The sequence below is a fragment of the Chelonia mydas genome, chromosome 10 (assembly GCF_015237465.2).
Source record: "Chelonia mydas isolate rCheMyd1 chromosome 10, rCheMyd1.pri.v2, whole genome shotgun sequence".
In the NCBI taxonomy this organism is placed as follows: domain Eukaryota; kingdom Metazoa; phylum Chordata; order Testudines; family Cheloniidae; genus Chelonia; species Chelonia mydas.
In genome coordinates, this window is record NC_051250.2 from 26891670 (window position 1) to 26916859 (window position 25190).

The 25190-nt window shown below is 37.6% G+C and overlaps 1 protein-coding gene across 36 annotated transcripts in view; it reads right to left on the bottom strand.

Annotated features, from left to right (window-relative positions):
• The window catches only part of RBFOX1 (RNA binding fox-1 homolog 1), a 2389987-nt gene that overhangs the window by 5891 nt on the left and 2358906 nt on the right, over positions 1-25190 (bottom strand). For 10 of the 36 annotated variants that reach the window (XM_037911681.2, XM_037911683.2, XM_043523265.1 and 7 more), the window contains one exon: positions 11338-11390. The exons of the other annotated variants lie outside the window; for them this stretch is intronic. In XM_037911681.2, the coding sequence (XP_037767609.1) occupies positions 11338-11390 (53 nt within the window). The remainder of the gene's footprint in view (positions 1-11337; positions 11391-25190) is intronic. 36 annotated transcript variants of the gene reach the window in all.

The following is a 25190-nucleotide window of genomic DNA, read 5'->3' on the forward strand; positions in this document are numbered from 1 at the left end:
TGTGAAAATAACAAACACCTCAACTGACAGTTTTAGGCGCCAAAAGGATTTATAGGAACATGAAATCCCACTCTATCAGAAGAGTGCATGTTAAAAACAAAACAAACCCTCCCACTTCTTTAGTTTAAAAGTATATACACAGCATTTGGGAACAAGGAGTTTTTCCAAATCAAGCATAAAACAGAACACGTTTTCCTTTAAAATAAAAAAGATAATTTCTCAATTTTGCAAACTACTGGATAAGTCTTTACGAAGAAACAAAGTCACTACCATGGAGGAATACATTTCCAAAGGAGAGAAAACCCATGCTCAGATATTATCTGGGGAAAATGCATTGAAATTCCTTTGTGATGAATAGAGTTTTCTCTCCTCAGGGTGACCTCTACCTTCAGAATATGATGGTTTTATTATGATTTATAAATTTCATTTCCACAGAGGAAAAGGAACAGTGTCAGCTTAAACTTCAAGCAAGTAGTCTTCTTTTTAAATGCTAATTTGTAAACACGCCCTTGCATGACACGAAAATTTAGAAGCTCACAAGGTTAGCAGATTCAGATTCCATTCTGAAAATGGGGCCAAGGATTTAAGGCATATTGTCAAATTGGAAACCAGTAAGCAGGGCAGTCACCAAGTGATCCAGTCTTTTATTCATTCAGTCAGCCACAATTTTGTCAGCATGCTTATTTTTCATTAAAATTAGTATTATTTTAATGCTCTTTTATAATTTACACTGGAAACAATCACTGTAGGTAAATGATACACTAGGGCATACATTTAATTTTTTTTTAAAAAGGAAAACCTATTTCGAATGGTTTAATAGTCAAAATGATTTCACAAAGAACAGTATATATTACAAATTGTTAAATCACTGTGTCAATACCAACTATAGGTACCCGTCATAAAGAATTAGAAATTGTTGTCTCAAGGGCTATGTTTACGATGGACATTTTATTATAATTTCCCATTGGTGCACAAGTAGTGGGAACACCAATGTAAGGGATGTGCCAACATTTTTCACACATAGATAACATGGTGGTTAAAAAACATAGCTGACAAAGTGCTGGCGGCACACAACATTGCAACTACTGCTGGCTCTGCATAACAATGGTAGAATTATAGGAAATTTTAAAATAAAGCTCACCATCCTAGTTTAGAACATCGCTGTAAATATTCACATGGAGCTGGATCCTGAAATCCTTACATATCACTCACTCCTTACAGCAAAACACTCATTTAATTCAATGGGAATTTGTCAGAGTACAGCCGGAGTAATAATGGAGTAAAAACTGACTTCAGGATCGATTACCTTGTGTGGTAAGAACTCACTATGTTTTAAAATTGCTCAAATACTGTTGAAAAAGTGAATCTGTTGTTAACTGCTGAAGAGAGAGTTTGTTTTTTTTTTAATTTAAAATGACTAAATGATACTTGCATATGAACATTGTTCACAAATATAAACAATTGGCTATGATAGCTTCAAGGTGTCATTTTTTACATTTTGTGTAGATATGTCTGAAGTCGCTAAAAACGGAGGAATGTATCCCTTACTCCACTCCTAGTTTTTTTATAATCTTTTTAGATTGTAAACTCTTTGGTGCAGAGACCATATTTTCCCTATGCGCCTAACTCCGGGAATGGGGCTCTGATCCTAAATGGCGACTTAGTATCATTTGAAAACTGTTTAATAATATACACTATTAGGTTTAATAACAAAAGTATCAGGGGGAAATTCACAATCTATAGTACAAAGACAATTAACACACTTTTCCTTGCTAGAACAATCTGAGCAGTGTAAAAGGAATGTATTAAATAAAACTAAATTCAGGAATCTGATTTTCTCTCATCACTGATCCAAAACAAATATTCAGGAAAAAAAGTATTGATCATGAAAATATTTCTACCGGTCTGTCCCAAAGACTTCTTTCCTTGGCAGGTCATTGCTGGGGTGACGTAAATTGCTCTGCATTGAGCAAATTGAATCCAAATTTTCACTGGCTCTAGTAATAATCTGCCACACTGTGAGCCATTAAAGATCCATTTCAACAGTCACGAGACAATGAAATTTAAAGTCATCTCCTTCTGATTACTATTTTTGTTCTCCCATTTTTTTTCAATTTGGACATTTGTTTAGTAACCCATAGATTAGAAATTACTAGAATATTTTGTAACTGTTTTGAAAATGGCTATTAACCCAAATAGTATAAAGTACAAGTTTTGAGCTTTAGCAGTTTTTAAACGTGTGTTGGCTAAAATAAAGTAAAGATTCAGATGGGAAAGACAGCAATCAGAAAGATGTAATTTTATAGTCCAATCTCTTGTAATTTGCCAGGGCTAGAAACAGATTACTTGTATCACTGGAAAGCTAATAATTCTAATGTTTCCACTATATAAAGCATTTTTATTAGCTGTAACGGTTAATGGACTATCTGACCTTACAATCATTGTTCCCTTGGTCTTGCAGCTACTAGAGCTTGGACCCAGTGTAACTTTAAATTGCTTAAATTCCGTGTGTTGATTGCTATTTGACAATAAAGCACTAACCTAATGTAATTTTAGAAATAGATAATGTTACCCTTATCAACTGAATAGACAGGGTTGCCTAGGCAGCAGAAGGTACAACAAAATAAGCAGTGACTTCTGTCTCTAGAGCTTCACCATAACCCTGGTGCTCACCAGTGGAAGGGGGAGCAGGACTACAAAAAGTGATGCCAGGGAAACATCCCAACCAATTGGTGCCATGTAAAGCAGAATCCTGATCTCTTCATTGACTATCTGATCTTGACGGTCAGCAGGGAAGCTTTTAATAGGCAGCAAGTTTAAAACAAACAAAAGTAAGTATTTTTTCAAACAATGCACAGTCAACCTGTGGAACTCCTTGCCAGAGGATATTGCGAAAGCCAAGACTATAACAGGGTTCAAAAAAGAACTACGTAAATTCATAGAGCATAGGTCTATCAATGGCTATTAGCCAGGATGGGCAGAAATGGTATCCATGACCTCTGTTTGCCAGAAGCTGGGAATGAGCGACAGGGGATGGATCACTTGATGATTACCTGTTCTGTTCATTCCCTCTGGGGCATATGGCATTGGCCACTGTCAGAAGATAGGATACTGGGCTAGATGGACCTTTGGTCTGACCCAGTATGGTCATTCTTATGTTTTTATGGGGCAGAAGGAGCCAGAGTTGTAATAGTGATATTATTAGAGTAGAGGCAGGCAAGTTTCAGTGGCCAGAGAAAAGGAAGGCTTAGTTGCAATGGTGACCTGCCTCTCTCCCTATAAATGGTTGCAATGATCGGTCACATCAGCCAATCTACTGGTCCCTTGGATCACCATGACAGACTTTAAGAAGTCACCATGGGGCTGGTGTCAGGCCTTTATTTCCCGCCCAACACCTAACATTTTTTAAGAAAACAAAGATACTGAGTGATAATATAAAGCAGCTACTCATGTTTCACCTCCTTATTTCATGATATGGTAAGGTTCACAAGTAACATACTTGCAGTAGAATATCCTGTTACATCCCATGTTAAGTCATGCTTGTTAATTATACTTTTAAATAGCAAAAAGGAAAAGAGTCCTTTTGTAGTGCACCTGGCACACAAAGCACAGCCAGATTCTTTGTTCACCTCTCAGCTGGTGGATCTGCACTATGCAGCAGTATGCACTCTGTTTACGTATATTTATTCACAAAGTTTTAGTGCATATTCTAGAGTAGTCCCTCCACACAAGATGACACACTTAAGATTTTTTTAAATTTACTTTCAGTCATTTTCTTTGGTCTTGAACGTTTAAAGAATTCTACAATCTTCCACCTTTATTCACCTTTATTATATCAAAGGCCCAGATCACCCCATAAGAAAAGTGTGTAAGGGGACCCTCTGGATATGGATTTCTGCCCTGCACCACAGAGAGTAGTTTACAGGTTTGCATTGTGGAGGGATGGAAACTTGGCAGTCTTGGGAATGTATACTAGTCCTATATAGCAGCAGTTCTCAAACTGTGGGTTGGGACCCCAAAGTGGGTTGCGACCCCATTTTAATGGGGTTGCCAGAGCTGGCTTAGACTAGTAGGTGCCTGGGGCCAAAGCCTGATCCCCACTGCCTTGGGCTTCAGCCCTGGGTGGCGGAGCGCAGGTTACAGGCCTGTCTGGTGCTGAAGCCCTTGGGCTTTGTCTCCCCCGCCCCCACCCCCGGCTCAGAGTGATGAGGTTTGGCTTTGGCCCCCTCATCACCTCGGGAGGCCGGGCTCAGGCTTCACTTCCCCCCTCCTGCGGTCATGTAGTAATTTTTGTTGTCAGAAGGGGTTTGCGGTGCTATGAAATTTGAGAACCTCTGCTATAAAGTATTAGCCAGAAAAGCTAATACAGCTGAGATCATCTCTAATGATATTAAAAATTTTCTGTGGAACCCTCCACATTCACTGAAGGTTCTGGGGCAGCTGTGGCTGGGACAATCCCTGGTAGCATGGCTCTAGTAAAGCTGTTCTTTCAGAGAGCTGGAGGGAAGGGGCCAGCACCCAACCCCTGGATGGGACAATAAGATGGCATTTCCAGGAGGAGATTGTCATAAACAATTTCCTCCATCTAGCACAGCAACATTCATAACTTGAAATGCTGAATAGTGATCTTCAGTATTTCTGATTTCCCAGGAACTTAAAGAGAGATAAGGAAACAAATTCAGACTTAACATAAGAAGGTGAAACACCAAGGTTCTCAATAATTAACCTACTGACACAAGGTCTGATTTTGAGCTATGGAGTTTGCATTTCAATATGGTAAAGGCTGGATAGCTAGCTGCCTTACAGGCTTTGGGGAGTGATTCTGGACGCTCTAGACATGAGTCCTAATTTAGAACGTGAGATCTCCTTCAGGCCTCAACCTTTTCTTTCTCCTTGGCTCTAAAATGCCCAGCACTTGTCGGTACTAATTCATTAATACATAACAGGTATATAAATTTTCTTGTATAGTGCAAGCAATATATATTTTCTAATAAAAGTTCCTTTGATTGCAGACTTAGTGGAGAATTCCACAGAAAGATTTTGTTCATCTTCCATAGGACATAAAGCCTTTGCTGGGATATTTGTGTGGGAATAGTTATGACTCTTGCCTTTACTTAGGAACAGCCCTGTGTGTGTTCTTTATTTCCTCCTCCATTGCTTTCTTGTCCGTCAGGGGGAATTTACAATGGTATTACTTTTACCCGTAATGATCTTTCTAAAATTCATCAAGTAACAGAGAACCAAGCCTTTGTGGCCTGTTTTACATGAGTTTGTCATTTCCTTAGCACCTGTGGGGGTTCTATTTTGTGTGGGTTTTTATTTACTGATACCTTTCATCCCAATTGTGGGAAACTCATGGAGTGGAGGCATTTGTTTGTTGTTAGTCTTGTTAGTAAAAAGAATTTTTGATTGACAGCACCAGTTTTTCTCCTGCCTGGTGAGGGGTGTCATCACCTATTCCCATTACTGTCCAGCACTGAAGGAACTTAAAAGTGAAAATCCCCCTCAACCCTTTCTGTAGCTTGTTATATACCTGCAGACACCTGACACTGGGATGCCACCTTGGCAGATCTGGTCAGCTAAATAGGATTGGTCAATATTTTGATTGCAGAAATACCCAGATGCTACAAGATGTGGTATTGGTGATACCATAGGTGATACTCTCCCCTCTTAGTCATAAGTGAATTAGTGCCTCAGCATGGTGCTAGCATCTGGGTGCTGCTCAAGGATTTTATTTCAGATGTAAAATCAAGGGTGTTAACCTAATGTCTAAGTCAAATTCTAACTTGATAATTACATCCTGCCTACCTACATTCCTCCTTATAGTTTCTACCAGGATAGTTATTTTCTCGTTATGCTGATACTAATTCTCCTAATAAAAATTGTTGCGTGGAGATATTGGGGCATAGTAAATACCATGTTCCACCTGAAAAGTGGCTGCCATCCATGGGAAATGAATGATTCTTACTTTAGTCTGCAAAGCATTTTTGGATTATTAATTTATTAATTATTATTATTATTATATTGTAAGTATTTAACAGGTTGTTTTCTAGCATACTGTACAGTGTACTTGACAACAAAACTTTTTCTGAAGTCTGCATTTTTATTTACTCTTAAACTTTGCAGGATACAATACTGCTCTTTTAAATTCAGTTTTTGAAGTGTAATGAGTGTAACAACATACAGATTTTGCCATTTGTTCTTTGTCTACTGCACATGTGTGTGTAAACCATAATGTATACACAGACCCCAGAAATGGCATCGCCAAGTCCCATATTTTCATCATATCACAGAATTGGTTTCTGGATATATTAAGCCATAGTTGCATTTCTCTAAGACCATAGTGCAAAGAATGCATTGACACACACAGACACACCTGTTGAGATCAGTAGAAACATAGATTATTCACTTTTTTGTTATCAAAAGAGCTTCAGATTGCAAATCCTCCATTTACAAATCACAGAACCCCAGCTTTACTTAATCTTGTCATGTTGTCACATTTGACTAGCCATGTGAACTGACCTAGAACTGTAAGCACAAGGAAGGCAAGCTGTCAAAGAGATAATGACAAAGATGCCAACAAGGGCTGCCAGTGTTTTCACTGGGTGAGATAGAAGGATTAATCAGACTTCACTACAGAAAAACAGAGGATAATCCAAGTGTTTACTGATTTTATCAACTGATCCCAGGGTTGCACATCTTATAACAACAACTACCAGGAGCTGTAACAAATAAAGTTCCATATAAGCCATACACAGCTATTTACAGCAGCAGTAAAAGGATGTTTAAAGTGCCAACATAAGGGATACCTGAATTTATTGAGGAAATTTAATTGTTTGCATTAGTACAGCATTTCCTACCCTTTGCAAAGCACGAACCTCAAGATTTGTCATTTTTCACAGGGAAAAGCAACACAGACATTAAAATTAAATATGGTACTAGCAGAAGACATTCAGGTACTCCAGCTATCCTTCATCTATGGTTTTACAAGGTTAGTGGGAGAGGAAAATATAATAAGAAAGGTATCTAGTTCAAAGTGCTCTGCCAAATGGCTGCATGAAATGAAGTCAACTCCTTGGGCAGCACAAAGGAATTCTCAAAAGTAAACTTATATGTCTTCACACTGTGATCTAAATAAAGCTGACGCCAGTATCTCAAACTGTATTCTTTCACTTTTGAAAATGATTTAAATTATTTGTATATGTAATTCTTGGTAATTCCTTTTAAACTTCCATATCTGGCCAGTATCTCTCCCCTTTATCTCAGAGTAAGGCAGTGAGTTGTCTGAGGGAAGAATTTGTCCAGATATGATTAGCTATGTATCATGTTGAAGGTTCAGCATACAGGCATCTCAGCCACATCTATGTACTGATGAAAATATTCACTTTGAAATAGCTGTCTACCATATCTTGCTAGTGCTCCATGCATAAAACTTGCACTGGTGCCAGAAAACTGCACAGATCAATGGCAGTATTTGGGAACTTTGCAAACCTGGCAATCAAGATGATTTAAAAAACTATACATTCCACTCAAACCATTTACAACATTGTTGGGTGCCTGACTCTTCATCGATAAGCCAAGAGATAAAAATAGCATAGTTTTGCAATGTTAGAAATTAAAGCAATCAGAATTTTTGTCATCTTTTTGGGGAGACTTTGTTTCACCAAAGTACTTGGCTCATAATTTTATCTAAGGCCGTATATTTCTAAAGCTAAGACATACACTGGTATGTTACATTCATTTATTCATTCATTTATTTCCTTGGGGAGGGGGGATAACTATGATTGAAGACGGGAAATGAATAAAGTCGTGAGTTGAAAAAAAGATGTTATATCCACTTGTACCACATTTCAGTTAGAAAGCAGGTTCATATAATAAACTTTGCCCAGGTCTCTCTTGCACCTAAACCATAAACAGAGAGCACACATGCTCCTGAGGGAAACAGTATCAACTATGCAAGCACACTGGATTTTGTTGTTCTTGTATGGCAGAGTCGCAAGAAGTTAAAAATGACAGGAAAAGAGGTCTAAATCTAGAATAGTCAGAGTATCCATTTATTACACAAGACTATAAAAAGCAAAATGTGTGTCCCAGCAAGCACCTTTCTTCAGGGAACCTGCATTTTGATATTATAAAACCTGAAGTAAAGATTTAAATTCTGCTTTGGGAAAATAATTCAAATATACTAACATTACTACAAAAATACTGTTTTGCCATCAACATGTATTTACAACTACAAATTTTGAGCCACAAAACATTCAGAGCCACGTTCTACCCTCCCATGGAGTTTGATGCTGTGAGATGCCAAATGCCTCTGCATCTCGGGATGAATTCTGCCCTTGTATGCCCATTTCCAGAAATGTGCTGGAGAGGGTTCTTTGGAGATTCTTGTTAAAATGTCATAATCAGCTGAATGGAGGGTCAGGACAGCTTCCCTTCCTCTGATCTAATTTACTTTCCACACGTTGTTTAATGATTCCTGCCGAAGATGACCTAGCCCTGAAGCATATAACATTTGTTCTGAAGAGCAATTTTTTTGGCCTTTGAAAGCACTGGATTTCATCAAGTGTCAGATATTAAAAAGTCCTAGGGAAGGATCCTCCTGCCAGAGATATCTATGTTTGATATGAGCTCACAACACTCTACATTCATTCTTAGTGTCTCATTTTAACCATAACCAAGGAAGACAGAAAAACCACTTGGCAAGCCAACATCTGTTGAAGGCACTATGTGTGAGAATTTTACAAAAGCTCCTGTACAACACACATTCTTGGAGAGCTTTCTCCAAGCTCATTTATTATAAATACTTGATATAGTGCAATCTGCTTCATTCTACAAGTAAAATAATCACTCTTCAGAAGAAATCTTATGTACTTCAGGGTTAAGTTATCTCTGGCAGGAATGATTAAGCAGCCTTCACTATAGGCAGGGAGATCACCCAAACCCTCCCTTCAATCTGTTGAAACTTTAACAGTTGTTTTCCTGATTAGTTATATTATTATTCTCACACACACACACCATTTGCAGGGGGATGAGATAAAGACATACACACAAATTCCATATTTTGAACAGGGTTTTATATACTATCAGTACATTCAGTATAACCCAATCCTACAAAAACACGAGTAATGTCACTAAGTTCAGTTGGACTAATCATGTGTATAAAGTTACTCAGGTTGCAGTTTAACAAGAACAAACAGCACTACAGGACAGTTTAGAATACGATGGAAAGAATTTACGTGTCTTAATAAAATAATTCAAAAATTACTTCATTAATTCACTGAACACTAGATTTACTGATTTTGAAGGTCTGACCTAAATCAAGCGCAGGAGGCATAACCTTATTATTTAAAGTGCAGCTTTGCCTATTGTATTTCAATTCTGAGATTTAAAAATCAACAACACTGATGAACTTGTCATGAAAACTAGTGATTTAAATCAACAAACTTTTAGCAATTTACATTATAAAACCTGTGATTGTGGACCTGAGTGTGAATTCCTTGCACACCCAGAACTCCTTTGGACTCTAATGTAAGATTTATTTGTTCAAGGAATGCAAGATCAGGCCTCTCATTAGCTAGTTAAAGCTCATTCACTCAGATCACATAACAAAAAAAGCATCTACAGTCAGCTGTTTATTGATTTAGCTATCATTCTTAAAATTGTATCTAACCAAAAACTTATTTCTAAAACCATACAATGCAGGCAATCTAAGTTGAAACTAAAAGCTTTTGTAAATAGATACAAAGACCCAATTTCCGTCCTCAGTTACACCTGTGCAATACACTGAAGTCACTGGCAGAGTTTGGCCCATACCATAAGATTCCAAAGCAGTGACGTAATGCATATTTGTACAGTCCTGGACATTTACAATTCCGCCAGTCCTGCAGGAAGGAAGGAAGTCCTTTTATTACAGAAACTCATTCTTATTCCATGGAATTGCAGGATAGGAAATTGCCTGCAGGGCCAATGGACAGCTAAAGATCCAGGACTATAATTAAAATCGTAAGTATATGTCTTTGAAAACAAAGTTTATTAAAAGAACTTTTTTCTTAACGAAACCTGCTAGAACTGATAAGCTCATTACAACCTGGAGCAGAGCAGGAGAGAGGAAGGCTAATCCTGTGCATTTAGATGTTGCTGAATCCTGAACTCAGGGTCTGACCAAGCAAATGAGTTTCTAATACTGTCTTTTCAAATATGATGCAATTTTCAATTTATAAAGTTAAATACACACTGCTACTAATTTAGGATTCTAAACAGTTTGTGTTAAAAGAAGAACTTTTCAGATCACCTTTAAGAAACATGTAAATTGCATACAACATTACAAACGTCAGTATATGTTGATCTTACTATATATAATTTTCATTGACACAAACGGAAGGTTCTTGACGTATTTGAATATAGATCAGAATGTTTTAAAGTGTACAGTCTTCACCTTTCACTTGCTGCTACTGATGTTAATAGGATATCCTATAAATCAGTGTTTTAATTCCAACATTTTGTTTTAGACCGCATATCCTTCAATCATTTTGCATGCAGAATTCCCATTAAATCAATAAGATTTTTGCTTAAAAATCAATGGCAGAATATGGCCCAATGTTATTACTATTTATTTTGGCTTCTGCGCAGAGCTTCACCTTAGGTAGCAAAATAATTCTATCCTTATCTGTATAAAGATTCAGACTATTTCAAACTACATTATGTAACAGAGAGGATTTCCCTTGGTATAATCTGTATATTTATAAGATTACTTTTTGCAAATATCTTATAAAAACAATGCTTATTCCTCTGTACGCAGGTCCTTATAACACAATGTTATATTAGCAAAGAAACAGAGGGCCTTTGCTTAGGGTGATGCTCTGATGATATACAGATCTTCTTTCTCACTATCCTATCCGCAGATACAGACTTCGATGTGCTTTGGGGTCTGTACTATCTTTGTGGGCACCATTTGCCCCCAAAGAGTCATTCAGAAAAGTGGTAAATCGATAGCACTTACAGGTGTCTATGCCTTTAATCCTATCTTTATTTCTGTTTGGGGAATTTTTCGTAACAATTTGGTCATACTGTACAGTAAATGTATGAAGCTTCAATATATTCTTACTTTTCTGGATCACACAATATTGAAACTGGAAATAAAACATCAAAGTCAGCAAAATAACCTAATGTCTTTTATATGGCAAAGCCTAAAGGTTTCAAGCTATAACTTAGTGAAACTATTCCAAAGATTTATATTATGGACTTTACTAAGCTTTCTCTAATGATTAACTGCAGCATGTGAAAAAGGATATTGAGACCTGGATGGATGCATCAAGAAGTATCAATGATTGTTACCTGCAGAGGTGTTACAAGAAATTTCATCTGCTGCAACGAAGACGAATTGATTTCTGCAAGAGAAGATAAAATTCACAATACTGCTTGCTGACTGGGAAATGTGCTAGCTGCCAATTGACTTGATGTTTACAGATGGGGTAGGGTAAGGGTGCTTAATTTTAATGAACGTAGCAAAAAAAACGTGTTGACGTATTTCAGTACTATATAGTTTATAAGGATCATGAGGTAGACATGCTGGGATCTTTTAAATGAAATAATGGTGACATCTGAATATGGACTATGTACAAACGCTTGCACTGGAAGCTTTACGTTTAGCGTTACAAATATGTCATGCTAAAATATATTTATAAAGTTTAAAAAAATCAAACTATATTTATATTAATGTATACACTAAAGGGTATTAAATGCAAAATGTAAAAAATCCTATATTTTACAGAAAAAATGTAATTGACGTAGTAGAACTTAAAGGAGAATATTGAAAGTAAAATATTTTTGGCTTTTAAATTTCTAATATGATGCTGAAACAGAAAATGCATTTTCTGCCATTTCCAAAAGAGAATTTATGACATAGTATATTCTTATATACTGTCATTTGAGCATTGGCATATGTTTGCTGCACAATACTGAATATTGTTAATTCAAGAAATTATTGATTTGATATAAGCCTTCTCTTGCAAAATTCTTTTTTCTACCAGATAATATATTTTTAAAAATGCAAAATACACTTTAAAATGTTCGAAATACAGAAAACTTCATTCTGACACAAAACCTGCTCCCTTTACTTATGTTATTGTCACACTTGAAGGCTCACAGTCAGCAAGGTGATCTGGATTTGGGCCACTGTATATTCCATGAATGATCTAATTAAGGACTTGCAATATTATCAGTTTATGCCCTTTTAGTGATGTACATAGTGCTGTCTAACTTCATTTGGAGCTGTGCAAGCATAACCAAGAATCTGACCCCAAATTTTTGCACTTAGATCCTGATTCATTCAAACTCCATCCAGCTTCTGTACCCCAAAATCCTGTGCAGTTGCACAAGCTGGAATATCTCACAGCTTTTATGCACAAATTAACAGCTGAGGAGCTAGATCCAACTGGTATTAACTCTGCAGTATGGGATTAATCCTGCAAGGTCAGCACACTTCCTGTTACGTGCTACATACCCTCAGCTCCTATGGAAATCTGTGGATGTTGAGGGGCATAACACCACAGGAGCATGCACAGCACCTTTCAGGAGTGAACGCTAAAAGACCAAAACCTTCTCTCTATTACTTAATCCCTAATACGTTAAAAAAAATTGAAACTCTTGTTTAAAGTCCTGTGAACACTGTAATTAAAATGTTCAGCTTTTGATAAGGTGCACAGAACCCTATAATTTATACAAATAGTCATACTTTTTGGTTAAAATCAAGTGAAGTATCAGTTTAATATTGGCCATGCCTTCCATTAGGGATATTATATCCTGTACTTTCAGATAGGTGGACATAATGATCAAATGGCACATTTCCACCTCTAATTTCTATTGTCTTGAATTACCGGTATGGGGCGGTAATTTTGTTATTTATTCTTTATTTACAGTAATTTAACAATCTAGTGATATTTATCCTGTGTACTGCAATAATGAGTTGACATCTAAGCCTAAAGGAATTAGAAATATTGTGAACATATAGCTATACTGTGTTTCATATATAATGCAAGTTTTTACCATATCTACTTCCAACATGTCTTATATGGTAATATTGATCCATGCAGAAGGATTTAAATGTCTGCCTAACAAAGACCCCATCCAAGGTAAAGTAGACTTCATAGCTGTTGGTCCATAGGAACTCCTTTATCTCCTTTCCTATGCAGCTATAAAGTTGTTCCCTATTCTAAAAAATGATATTTTCTTCTAGAAAGCAGCCACATAGTGCTGGTTTAAGATTTTGTGGCTGGCTGAGAAAGTCCCTTTCTCAGGAGAGGAATCACAGACTCCATCCAGCCCAACTGCTTTTATGTCACTCTGTCTCAAGAATAAGACATCCTCAGATGACAAAGCACGGATGTATCTATAGGAATAATTTACTGCTTTAACTGCTTTCTGGAACAAACTAAAAACAATCATTCCTGTTTCTCCCTTTATTTAACCAATTACTACAAATGATGTGTTGCTTAAAGTGTCTACAGATTGTACTAATACTTCCCAATTTTTCCCAGCTTTCAGCAAGACATTTTTTAAAAAGTCTTCAAAGTCCCTGAATGGAACTGTGGCTACAAAGAGTTTAAAAGAAAAAGAAAAAAAAAAAGAGAGAGAGAACCTTTAAATATCCGCCATGTACAGCCCCTGTTACATGCCCACAGTGTTCACTGGAAGGCACAATTTCTCCTTGCACTTTGCTTTTTTATATTTTATTTTAGAAATCCATAAATCATTTTTCAAACTAAGGTATTGGTCAATGTAAAACCAGTTGATGTGAGAATTAAAGTACTCACATTATTTTCTTTATGGGGAAGTAAATGTAGCCGCTAGAGCACTCAACAGCCAAATTCAATTTATTATGAATAATTAGATGTTGTTGCTAATGATTCCAGTCATTTGCCTAGTAATTTGATGATCTTAATGTCTTTTGTAGTCACTGTCTATACTTTCCTAATGGCTTTACTACTTTATATTTCACAAGATACATATACCTAAAAAAAGAGTTGATAATCAGACTTGGCCCTTTTGACATGGCACGATGTGTCACATGTGCCTTCTGCAGGAAGTCTGGTTATTCACTTTGGGCAAAATTCTGTTCACCTGACTTATGGGAGCAATCCTACAGATTTCAACTTGACTTCTTACCTGAATAAGGCAAGTAAGAATCAGGCAACAAAGTGCACATACACAATATCTATTTAGAATACACCATAATAATTGAAATTAGAGATAGAAAAGGCCTATTAATCTAATCCATTCCTCTGCAAATGCAGGATTCCTCCCTTCAGTATAATATCCAACTTTAATTATGATTTGGGCTTCCACAACTTCACTTACAAGACTAATCTCAGTCTAGTAGTATAGATTTTTAAGTAGTATAGGTTTATAATAAAACATCAGTTTTAACAGCTAAATAAACAAAGTGAACTGGGTTTAAAGAACTCATAACATGAATATGGTAAGAAATTATAGGACTTTATGATGGATTTTAGTTTTTAAATGTTCACCACGTGACTTTGCACTGCAGTGCACTACATTTTAATTAGAATTGCTCCATACTTCAAAAGCTTTAATTACATAAAATATATTCAATTTGAAAATGACCTTAATATATTGTTAGACAATCCAAGGAATACTAGAGTATGCTCCAAAATTAAAACTTGATTATACAAGAAGTTCTGCTCCATTATTAAGGCCAAATTCTGCCACTGGATGCAAAATTTTCTCCTTAATGTTTGTCTACTATCAATTAAAAATAGGCTTCCATCTGTATCTCTAAATGTTTTGTATTTCAAGACAAACAGAAAATTTATACTGAAGTCCTAAAATATCTTATTTTATTTAAACAACATTTAAGAGCCCTAGAAAGGGCTACAGGAGATCAACTAAGACAGAAAGAAAAACTGAAAGAATAACATAAGTAATAAAGATATTTTAAGGTAAAGTGGGTAATTTAAATGTACAGGGCCTGATTTTCAGTTACTCCATTCCTGTGTTTGTGGCAGAAACAGGGAGAGGGAAGCAAAGGTGGCTTTAAGCTACTTTTTTGCTCACCTTATTTTGGGGCTCTTCATGCCCCAAAGTAAATTAAAGCAGCTTATGTTCTGCTTCCTATAACCCCCTAAAGGGTGCTGGGAAAAAGAGCAGCAGCGGGCTGGCCGGACATGTACCCTCCACTGGGGGCTGGGAGCAGAACTGATATAGAGCTCTTGCATCAGTTCTATACCCACAAGGGTGAACCTCTGCATAATGAGTAGGCTCAGGACTTTTCCTTCCTTGCCTCATTTATGCTGCCAGACTGATGTAAAGGGACATTAGTGTAACTGAGAATCAGGTCAATTGTGTCTGGATGCAATAAAAACTGTTTCTGACAATCATTAGAGTCTAAACCTTACTCTCTGTATGAGTATCTGAGATGACAAAGAACCACCACTGTGGGTAAGTTGTGGAGAGCCACTGAAAGGGGGTCTCTCCTCTTTGAGTGCCACTAAGGTCTGCTCTGTGAGAGTTCCATCTAAGGGAGAAATGGAGGGGAGAGGTCTTGGCTAGCAAATCCACCAGCCAACCCTCACATCTTTGCATGGGGACAGTAGGAGACAGTAAATTGTGGCTGCAATATTTGTCACAGAATGGCATCAACGGTGGTCCACAGGATGGGGAGGGGGAAGGATTCCACCTATTCCTCTGCTCAATTCCCTTTTTCATTTGGAGAGATTAATACATGCCCCTCCAATATGTTGGGGCTTACACTGCCTTAGGAATGGTTGTCGGTCATCATTAATAATCCAATGATTTACATGTAAGGATGAGCCAAACTAGGACCCCAAATCTAACTGCCCCAAGAACCTTTTTTTCTTTTGATGGGGTGAGGCAGGGAGGAAATATGGGTGCTGGTTAAAAGTGTAAACCCAAAAGTAGGTCTGAAAATCTGAACTCTGTAATTAGAGCCTCTTGCTACTTACATTTATTGTAGATATAGTGCTAAATACCAGAAAGGATGACAAACCATTTACAGAATTCACTTCACCAGGTACCTAAAAGTAGCCCAATTCTAAACTTAACCTGACAACTGTTTAAAACAGATGCAAACTGACGAGCAAAAGGCTGCACATCAGAGGGCTCAGTGGTATCTCTCTACATCAGGTGGCACCTTAAGTGGGGGCCAACCCGTCACAGGCAGGACCTAGCTATACTATATAACAGTTTAATACAAAGTTGAAAGCAGAAGTGAAGAATATATTTCCTAACTGAAACTGGACTAAGTTTTTATAAAACATGGTCTTCAGCAAATAATGTTACTATTAAATTTGGATGTTTTCAGGCGTGAAGTATACTTGAGGTTCCTGAATTCCCGAAGCTGGTCAACGGGCCACTGTGCAAGTACTACAGTATCTTCAGTGGATTATATGCATTTCCTTACGTATTGTATTTTGAGTTGGCTAGTGCAGTTTTGGTAAGATTAAAGAGACTAAATAGCAGATGAGAGGCAAAGCAATCAATAACCGCAAAATGTCATAACCTCTCATATAAATGAAGCGTTCTATAGATTTTATTTCTCTCATTCCAGTAGTACTGACACAGGGCTCTCACAATATCTCTACACTGTATCTGGGAGCGAGCTTCCCACCCCAAAAAGACAAGACTTCAGCTAGCTCACCTTGAGCTAGAGCTCTAAAAACAGCAGTGTGGACATTGCAGCTGTAGCAGAGTCTTGGGCGAGTCTCCAGAGCTCAGACCCAACATGTCAGGTAGGCTTGAGAGCCCGAGCTGCAATGTCCACATCTGAGCTACACCCACCAGTTTTGAGCAGTGGAGCTTCAATGGGAAGCAGCTGCCTGCAGGGCAGAGGGCACGCTCGACGTAGATCTAGGGGATACAATCTGGTTCATACATTTTACTTTATAAAACTCACAGACCCTAAAGCATCAAACAATATGCATCCTGTTAATATCTGAAACCCAGAAGAGGTGAACGGTGAAAAAAGAGTTCTTTTCAGAATACGTATTTAAACTTAATAAAAATCCATCTCCAAGTTACAAAATGGAAAAAACACCTGCTTCTGATTTTCTCATTTTCAATTTTTTCCTGTGTTTTTCTATCTCGTTCTGACTTTTTCCTCCCTCCATCAGACCTTTTTTAGGAAGCTAGCTGGGATTTTACATATAAATTTATTCTTCTCTTTGTGCTAACTATTGACATTGATTGCTCATCAATGATGGTGCCCCAACGACCAATGCAGTTATGGGAGTTATGATGATGATTGACATGATATGAGTGTGTGTACTCGGACTACACTTCACTGTGGATTCTATGGGCAACTATGATTTGTTCACATCAATTAGATCTCAAAGAATATGCTACAGAAATTCCTATTCCACAGCCCAACTATTCCTATTCTCACAGTACCAAAAAGGTAGTTGATTAAGGGGACTGAGATGTTCCATACACACATTTTCCTCAGACTACACTCCCCAAAAAGCTGAGCTATACCCATTTTCAATATTAATTAGCCCTCCACAGTGCCTGGTTAGTAACTTGGTAAGTGTCTTGAAATTATATTTACAAAATATAGTCAAATTAGTTTACAGCACATAGTGCTAAATTCAGAAGCTACATGTATGTTAATACTATAATTAGAGTGTTTTTTAAAAATGTGATATTTAGTAGAGCCAGGTCAACCATTTGTAATTAATAATTTATTTGATTTTTTGCCTCTCTTTCTACTCACAAATTGTCTACGACCATGCTGCAATTTTCCTAGATGTATAAATAAGTTTTTGTCTTCAGATTTTTTTTCTTTTGAGTGTGCAATAATTGAGATTCAAATGGTGTTGATTAGCTTTGAGTGGACACATATTCCACATGGTATCTTTCTGTTCTTTGAATAAAGATGAAGTTAGGTATTAGAATCAGGTTTCCAGGACAAGTACACTTATGAATTTAAAATCTGTTTTCTGCCAAATTTACCAATGGTCTCTTAAAATTCTCAGTCCTCTCAAACATTCATGCCAGGAATCTTGTTCACTAGACATTGCGCAGACTCCAAACACCAAAGAGTGTGAGCATAGCCACAGAAATTCCATTCTGATTTTTTTGATACAATCCTGGAGCTTTAGAATCCCACAATGTGCTGCAGGAAGGAAGTGTCCCTTCATTTAAAAATGTGAATGAAGGTTTCTGGAAACATTTTTACACCATTCACCATGCTCTGCTGCTTAGTTACATATAATTACGCACAAGTACAACTTCAGCATATCTCCCAAATCAAGTGGCAGATTAAGGTAAAATGGGGATCAGACAGCAGAAGATTACTGCAGAGTAGGTGATGATGTAGTGCAAAGCTAAAACCGCTGCCAGCTAGCCCTTTGTTGGTGTAAACAGCATTTGGTCTCCTTTTAGGAGGAAGACTGAGGGTTCAGAAGTGACAGGCAACAGCTCATTTTGGGGAAGGAAGAGATCTGCATAGAAGGCACTGTCTGGGATGCAGGAGGCTAGCAGGTTGGGAGCAAGAGTCTCAGGTACCTTCATGATTTGGTGGATCGAGGTGCCATTTGACCTTAATCCACCCCATTTTCAGGCTAGATTTTGCCTATGCAATCTGCCCTGTGTAAGAGTTGGATTAGCTTCACCACCCCAGAGAAAGAATTCTATTTCAGGCACCTTTCCTTGTCTGTTCCTCCATTGCTTTTTTAGTGGTAATTTGCTACTGGCCCTTCCTAATAGTAGATTACTACCCCGGTGACAGTTCAGCTACACAAATCTTTGCCCATCTCTCTGTTAGGGGGTTATGTGTGTGCAATCCCTCTCTCTCTCTCTGCAAGTCTGTAGCAGAGAGGCAGCTAGGGCACATACGACCCTGCTTAAAACTCTGTGTGGCCACGAAGGGTTGTATGTGCCCTGCCTTCTCTTATATGCCTAGGCCAGGCCACAATTTGGCCCTTGATGTTACTTTGTAGGGTTTGTAATGGAATCTGTTAGATTTAGTATGTAGCATTACATTAAAAAGAAATCTTTAACGTGCACGAAAAATTAACCCAACACTCCTAGAACCTTGCAATCCTTCCTGTTCTACCAGGGTAAACTCTGTCTGGTGAGAGTGAGATTCTGTAAAATAGTCAGAAGCCTCTGTAGAAGACAGGAAGGGTTTAAAGGCTTCAAGGACTGTGGGCACACACACAAAAAATTACAACAGCCCTATGAAATACCAAGCATAAAAGAAAAATGTATAAACATAAACCATTAGAACTGTGTAACAAATGGGGCTCAATCTCACAGCAGCTCTTGAACTTTAGTCACTGACTTTATAAACTATATAGGAATCACTTTCCTTGCCAGTGAAGTGCAGCCACCTCTGAATGTAACATGGCAACTGTTGGAAACAGTGCATAGCAACAATACATAGCAGATTAGAACTGAAACAAATACAGTATTGAGCAGAAATTACAGTGGGAAGTATTAGCCTATCTGTCATTAGCAGCCCATCTCTGGTAAAAGCAGCAAGGGATTTACTAATATAAAAGGCCAGCATTTAGGTTTTATGGACCAGTTTCTCAGCTGTTGTAAATTGATGCAGCTCCTTTGAAGCTAATGACTTTAATGGAATGACACCAATTTACTCCAGCTGAGGATATGGCCCTCCGTATCAGGGCAATGTCAGCCCATAAGTGTGATGTGAAATGTATACATTTCTAAATAAAATTATTTTAAACACTTTAGGTTTTCTACATGCTCTAAATCTTTCAGGGTTTTGTTTGTTTGTTTGTTAGGGAGAATTCCAACCAGACTGATGGTTGGCTGGCTGAATAGCATTCTTAACAATAACTTACAGAGAAAGGTAAAATCTTTTTATAAAGACTCCCCGCCTCTTCCTTCTCCTGAATTCCTGAATTTCAGTATCAAGGCTATTAAAGGACTGCAACATGTTGGCATTTAGTTTAATATGTGTTGTAAGAAGGCTGACTTTGCTATTATCTTGTTTTATATTTCCAGTAACTATAAGATCAAAGTCCATTATCATACTTGTAGCATTTAAATCACAATACATGGAGACAACTTAACAACTTTACAGATATACCCAGAAATCAAATACTCTCTTAAATGAAGTCAAAGTATATTATAAACAAAACAGATCTTTTCCTCGCTTGTATTCATCCAGTGGTATCCAGCTTCAACAAAACTGCCAAAAAAGTTGGGTGAATTGAATTACACTGGGAAAATCTTTACTATCATACTAATCTCGTTCGTACCAGACAGTTTTTACCCAAGCAGTTCACTGTCAAACCTAACTGACAAATGTGACTAAGATGGGGTAGGGGGACATAGCAAGTGACTGTTTTTGTTCCACAAATATTCAAATGTGAAAACTGTCATGATGTTCTGCACCTGGATCTCCCACTTTCAGTCTGGAAGTAAAGGAATGTCACCCAAATTTGCTGCCATTCCTCCTCTCCTGGGGGATGACCTTCTGTAGATTTTGAAGTGAGGCTAGAAGGGGTGGAGGCCCTGTCTTTGGATTTCTGCACCAAAATCCAGTACTGTAATAATGTAGTATGTGGAGAGTATTGCCTCATGCTGAAAGAAGAGCCCCTCTTCTTGCCAAGTGAAGCAATCAAATTAATGCCTCTGTATTACTTCTGTCTAGGTCCTCTCAGTGGCTGGTACTGAACAGCTGCAGAGGGGATCTAGTCAACGCATTATGGTTCCAGCAGGAGCCAAGCACCAGGGAGAGTAGAGGAGACACAGTGGAGCCAAGAGATGTCCCTTCAGGTGATGCCCTGTCACACAATTTTGTGAATGTGAACCAGGCAGGAATGCTTCAATTTCAGCCCTAATAGTGGCGGTGTTTGTCCCACGGGAGCGGGTGAGGTCACACTGTGTAGAGCCCAGCATTTTGAGCCCTGGGCAGCACTGAGCAGGATTGAGCAGCTGACTCCCAGCATGCTGGATCTGACTTTCCGGCAGCCTCTTGCTGCCTCACAAGTCCCTGTAATTGCATGGGTTACAGGTGACTAACGCCACCACTGGCCCAGAAAGGAGAGATTTTCACTACTAAAAGCACCATTCACTTGCAACAAAAAAATTGTGGCAAGAGGGGGAAAAAATTGTCTTTTGCCAAGTTGCTGAAATGTGAATTCTCAAGAGCAGTGAGAATATGGTGCAGCCATATGGGAAACTGGCCATCCCAATTTAAATTTGAAAGATTTTGCCAGAATTTGGACAGAATTAGCTTAAATTAACAATTGCTGAAATTTCTATAACTATTCTCTCACCAAAGTTTCTGTAAACATGCTTTATTTTTTGACACTTACATATTTTTGACCCACAGTCAAAGTAATATTTTACTTAATATATCAGTGGGATTTCTGTGCATGTGCAGAAGTATATCCAAAATTATGTTAATGGTATTAAAGGACTAAGGAGTAGTGCTTTAAGAATAAACACCAGCAACTTGGTCCGTCTTCAATAGGAGCAGGATTATACACTAATTCTTTTGTATTTTGACTATGGTAAATATTTTCAAACTTGGGTGCTTAAAATAGGGCACCTCAGTCTGTATGTGAACAACTAAATGAGTGACCTGATTTTCAGAAGTGCTGAGTGTCTGCAACTCCCACTGAAGTCAATAGGAGTTGTGGCTGCTCCAGCATCTGCGAACATCAGGCCACTTATGTATCTAAATTTAAGCATCCACATTTGAAAATTTTGAGCCTGATTCTCTTTACACCAAGGCTATTTTATATTGGTTTATCAGCGTAAAGGGGCCTTAAAGTGAGTATATATTTGCACCCCTTTTAAGGGCTCTTTGGAGCACTGCTAGAACAGTGTAAAGTGGCCTTAGTGTAAATGAGAACCAGACCCTTTGTCTATTGAGCACTGTGAACATTTTAATGTAAAATATAGACTAGAATTGATTTTTGAAATTTGTAATGGATTTTATGTCATCTTTATATATATATGATAATTTACTCATATTTCATATTAATTCTTTAGTGCAATATCACTATCCCTCAATAATATCATGACATTTACTTATTTACTCACTGATTCATATATGATATTGTTTTACCAGTCTTCTTTAGTACAGAGGTAAGTGATATCAAACTCTTTAACACTTGTTAATAAGTATTAAGCCTTCCTTGCAAAGTATTTTATCTTCTGACTCGTTTGAAAACATACTTTTACTTCCTATTTTATGATATTAGCTTTGTTCACACAATAATAGCCATCAGGTTGACTTATCACTTTACATTACAGTTGGAAGAGATAAATTAATGGTCAAAATATTGTATATTAAATTCTTTGTCGGGTCAAATCAACCCCTCATCCAAGACAGATCAAATGAATTTCATGAAGGTCTACAGGTTGATGGGCCTTTGCATGAGACCTTTAAAATGAAGGTCCTATGACATTCTGTATGTATGTGAAAGATTCCTTGGCATCCTTTGCTAAGTTGTCCAGTACTCGGATTATCTGCCTGTTTACCAAATGCTACAGCTGGCAGCATTTCAGTTATGCGAAGAGATTTATCTCTGAATATACAGGTAATAAAGTTCTTTGGGATCCTTTGAGATGACAGCGGCTACAACAGATAAATATAAGATTGTTAATTTCTACTTTCTTAAGTTCACTTTCTCTGGATAATATCATTTTAAGTATGCTCGTTTAGTACGTTTTCACCTCCCCACAAATTGCTCTGGATTGCCATTGATTTCCACCCTATACTGTGCTCCTAGCTCCTCATTCCATTATTCTCTCTCCCCGTTATCGAATATACTAAATTCCTTCCCAGCTTTTACAACTGTCAGGGTTGAGGCACTTAGGTTCACAATACTTGTTTGGCATGTTTTAATCTACTTTTTTGTGGTCTATTGAGTCAATGATCTGAAAATTAAAAACTGTGTAATTAGGCTTTGACATGACCAAAGTCGCTGTTATGGTCCAGCATGTCAGTGGCACAAGCAGAGACCAAATAACAGTTTTGGTCTGTTGGGTTGGGAGTCTATGTTTTATAACTGCCTGAATCCACATTTACCCAGTCTGGTGAATATTACAGATCTAAAAAACAAAATTACATATTCCTCCAACATTCTGTAACAATTCAGAGGAAGACATTATAAAGTGTTTGGTAAATATGTAACTGTTTCTTAAAATATAAATTTTAGTACTTTTTTCTCTTTGCTAAAAAAGGGGAAAAAAACACTAAAATGTACCGAGGGAATATATTCATGATCACATCTATATACCACTAAGTGTCTACCCGAAATAACTGAAGCAAGACGACTCAAAAGTTACAACTCAAAATATTTTCTGATGTAGGCCAAGATTTTTTAAAAATGGGTGCCTAAATCCATATCTGGCACCTAAATAGGTGGCCTGATTTCCAGACGTGTCAAGCTCCTGGCAGCTCTCACTGAAGTCAGTAGAACCTACTGGGTGCTCAGCACTTTTACAAATCAGGACACCTATTTAGGTGCCTAAATACGGACCTGCGCACCCAACTTCAGGTAATCATGTATGGAAATATTGGCTGTAGTTTTCCTCTACCTTCTCTCTCAGTTTTTATTTCTTCTCTTTCTTTCCCCCCAAGCTAAGTGCCAGGCTATATTTTAAATCTTAATCTTTAAATTTAAAACATAGAATAGAAATTGAATAGATACTGAAGAATAGCTTCCCCCCCCCACCTCCCCAAAAGATGGCAAAGCATGGGATTAGTAGCCAATACAGATGATGCAACCTCTGAAGTGCAATACCTGTAACAGGTGAACACCACTGCTTCAGGCAAAGGGGACCTGATTCACCACGACATTACTCCTGCTTTGCACCAGTGTAACTCCACTGATTTCAGTATACCTTGTGTAAAACTTGAGCAACATAGTTGTAAATCAGTATTAGCTCTGTAAAATATAGCTTTGTAATTCTACTAGTTCTCTCCAGTCTGTATGAAATTTAATTGTTTTCCCTTGTGGTTTACATGGGAAAGGGGTGGCTGCTAAATGAGAATGGCTTCTAAATGAAGATATAGAGTATTATTTATCTATTTGGGGAAAGCTGCAAAATTTAATGATTGCACACTGTTCCAATTATTACAGAATAATTTTGCAATTCATTAATGTTGCCTTACTTCTGTAAACTCCTATCATTTGTTCTGCAGATAACTCCCTAGATTTAATTTCTCTCACTTTCCATATTCATATTTTTAGCTCTATCACTTGAATCTTTTCTTCCAAATAAATCCTATTTTTTTTCTTGCACTCATTGTCCACATTCCTCCTAATTCTTTCACCAAATTGTTCTGTAACAGCTAGATTTCCCATCTAAACCAACGGTGCCCAAGGTATAATCTGAGTGCCAAATGTGGAATATGTAGCTATAGATGCGAAAATACAGACCTAGGAGTCTAATGTGTAAAAGTCCAAGTCTGCTCTTGCTCTCTAGTGGCAATATAAATGACTTGATTTTTTTTTTCATTGCTGGGAAAGTAAGCCAACCAGATTTAGCTACCACAGATGGCTATCAGAATGAGTAAGGGCCCGATCCAACTCCCACTGTATTAAGTCCTAAATGTTTCAAAAGTGCTTTAAAGATGACAAGCACTGCATAAGTGTTATATATCATTATGCCTATGTTATGCAAACTTGAATGCAGTCTTTGGATTCCTGTCAAGCTGCCAATATAACTCAACTCAATCTCAAAGTGTGAGCACACTTGTACAGATGCTCGAACTATGTTAATCAGTATAGGATAACTGATCTTCACCTACCACTTCCTGGGATCCTTCTAATTATTGCATATTATAGAATCATAGAATATCAGGGTTGGAAGGTACCTCAGGAGGTCATCTAGTCCAACCCCTTGTTCAAAGCAGAACCAATCCCCAACTAAATCATCCCAGCCAGGGCTTTGTCAAGCCTGACCTTAAAAACCTCAAACGAAGGAGATTCCACCACCTGCCTAGGTAACACATTCCAGTGCTTCACCACCCTCCTAGTGAAAAAGTTTTTCCTAATATCCAACCTAAGCCTCCCCCACTGCAACTTGAGACCATTACTCCTTGTTCTGTCTTTGTGAACATGTATAGATAGGCAAACTTCAAAAAATGGTTTGGAGATTCCAGTTGGGACTAGAAGGATAAGTGAAACTCATGCTATGTCTTGGGTTTGTTTGGGTTT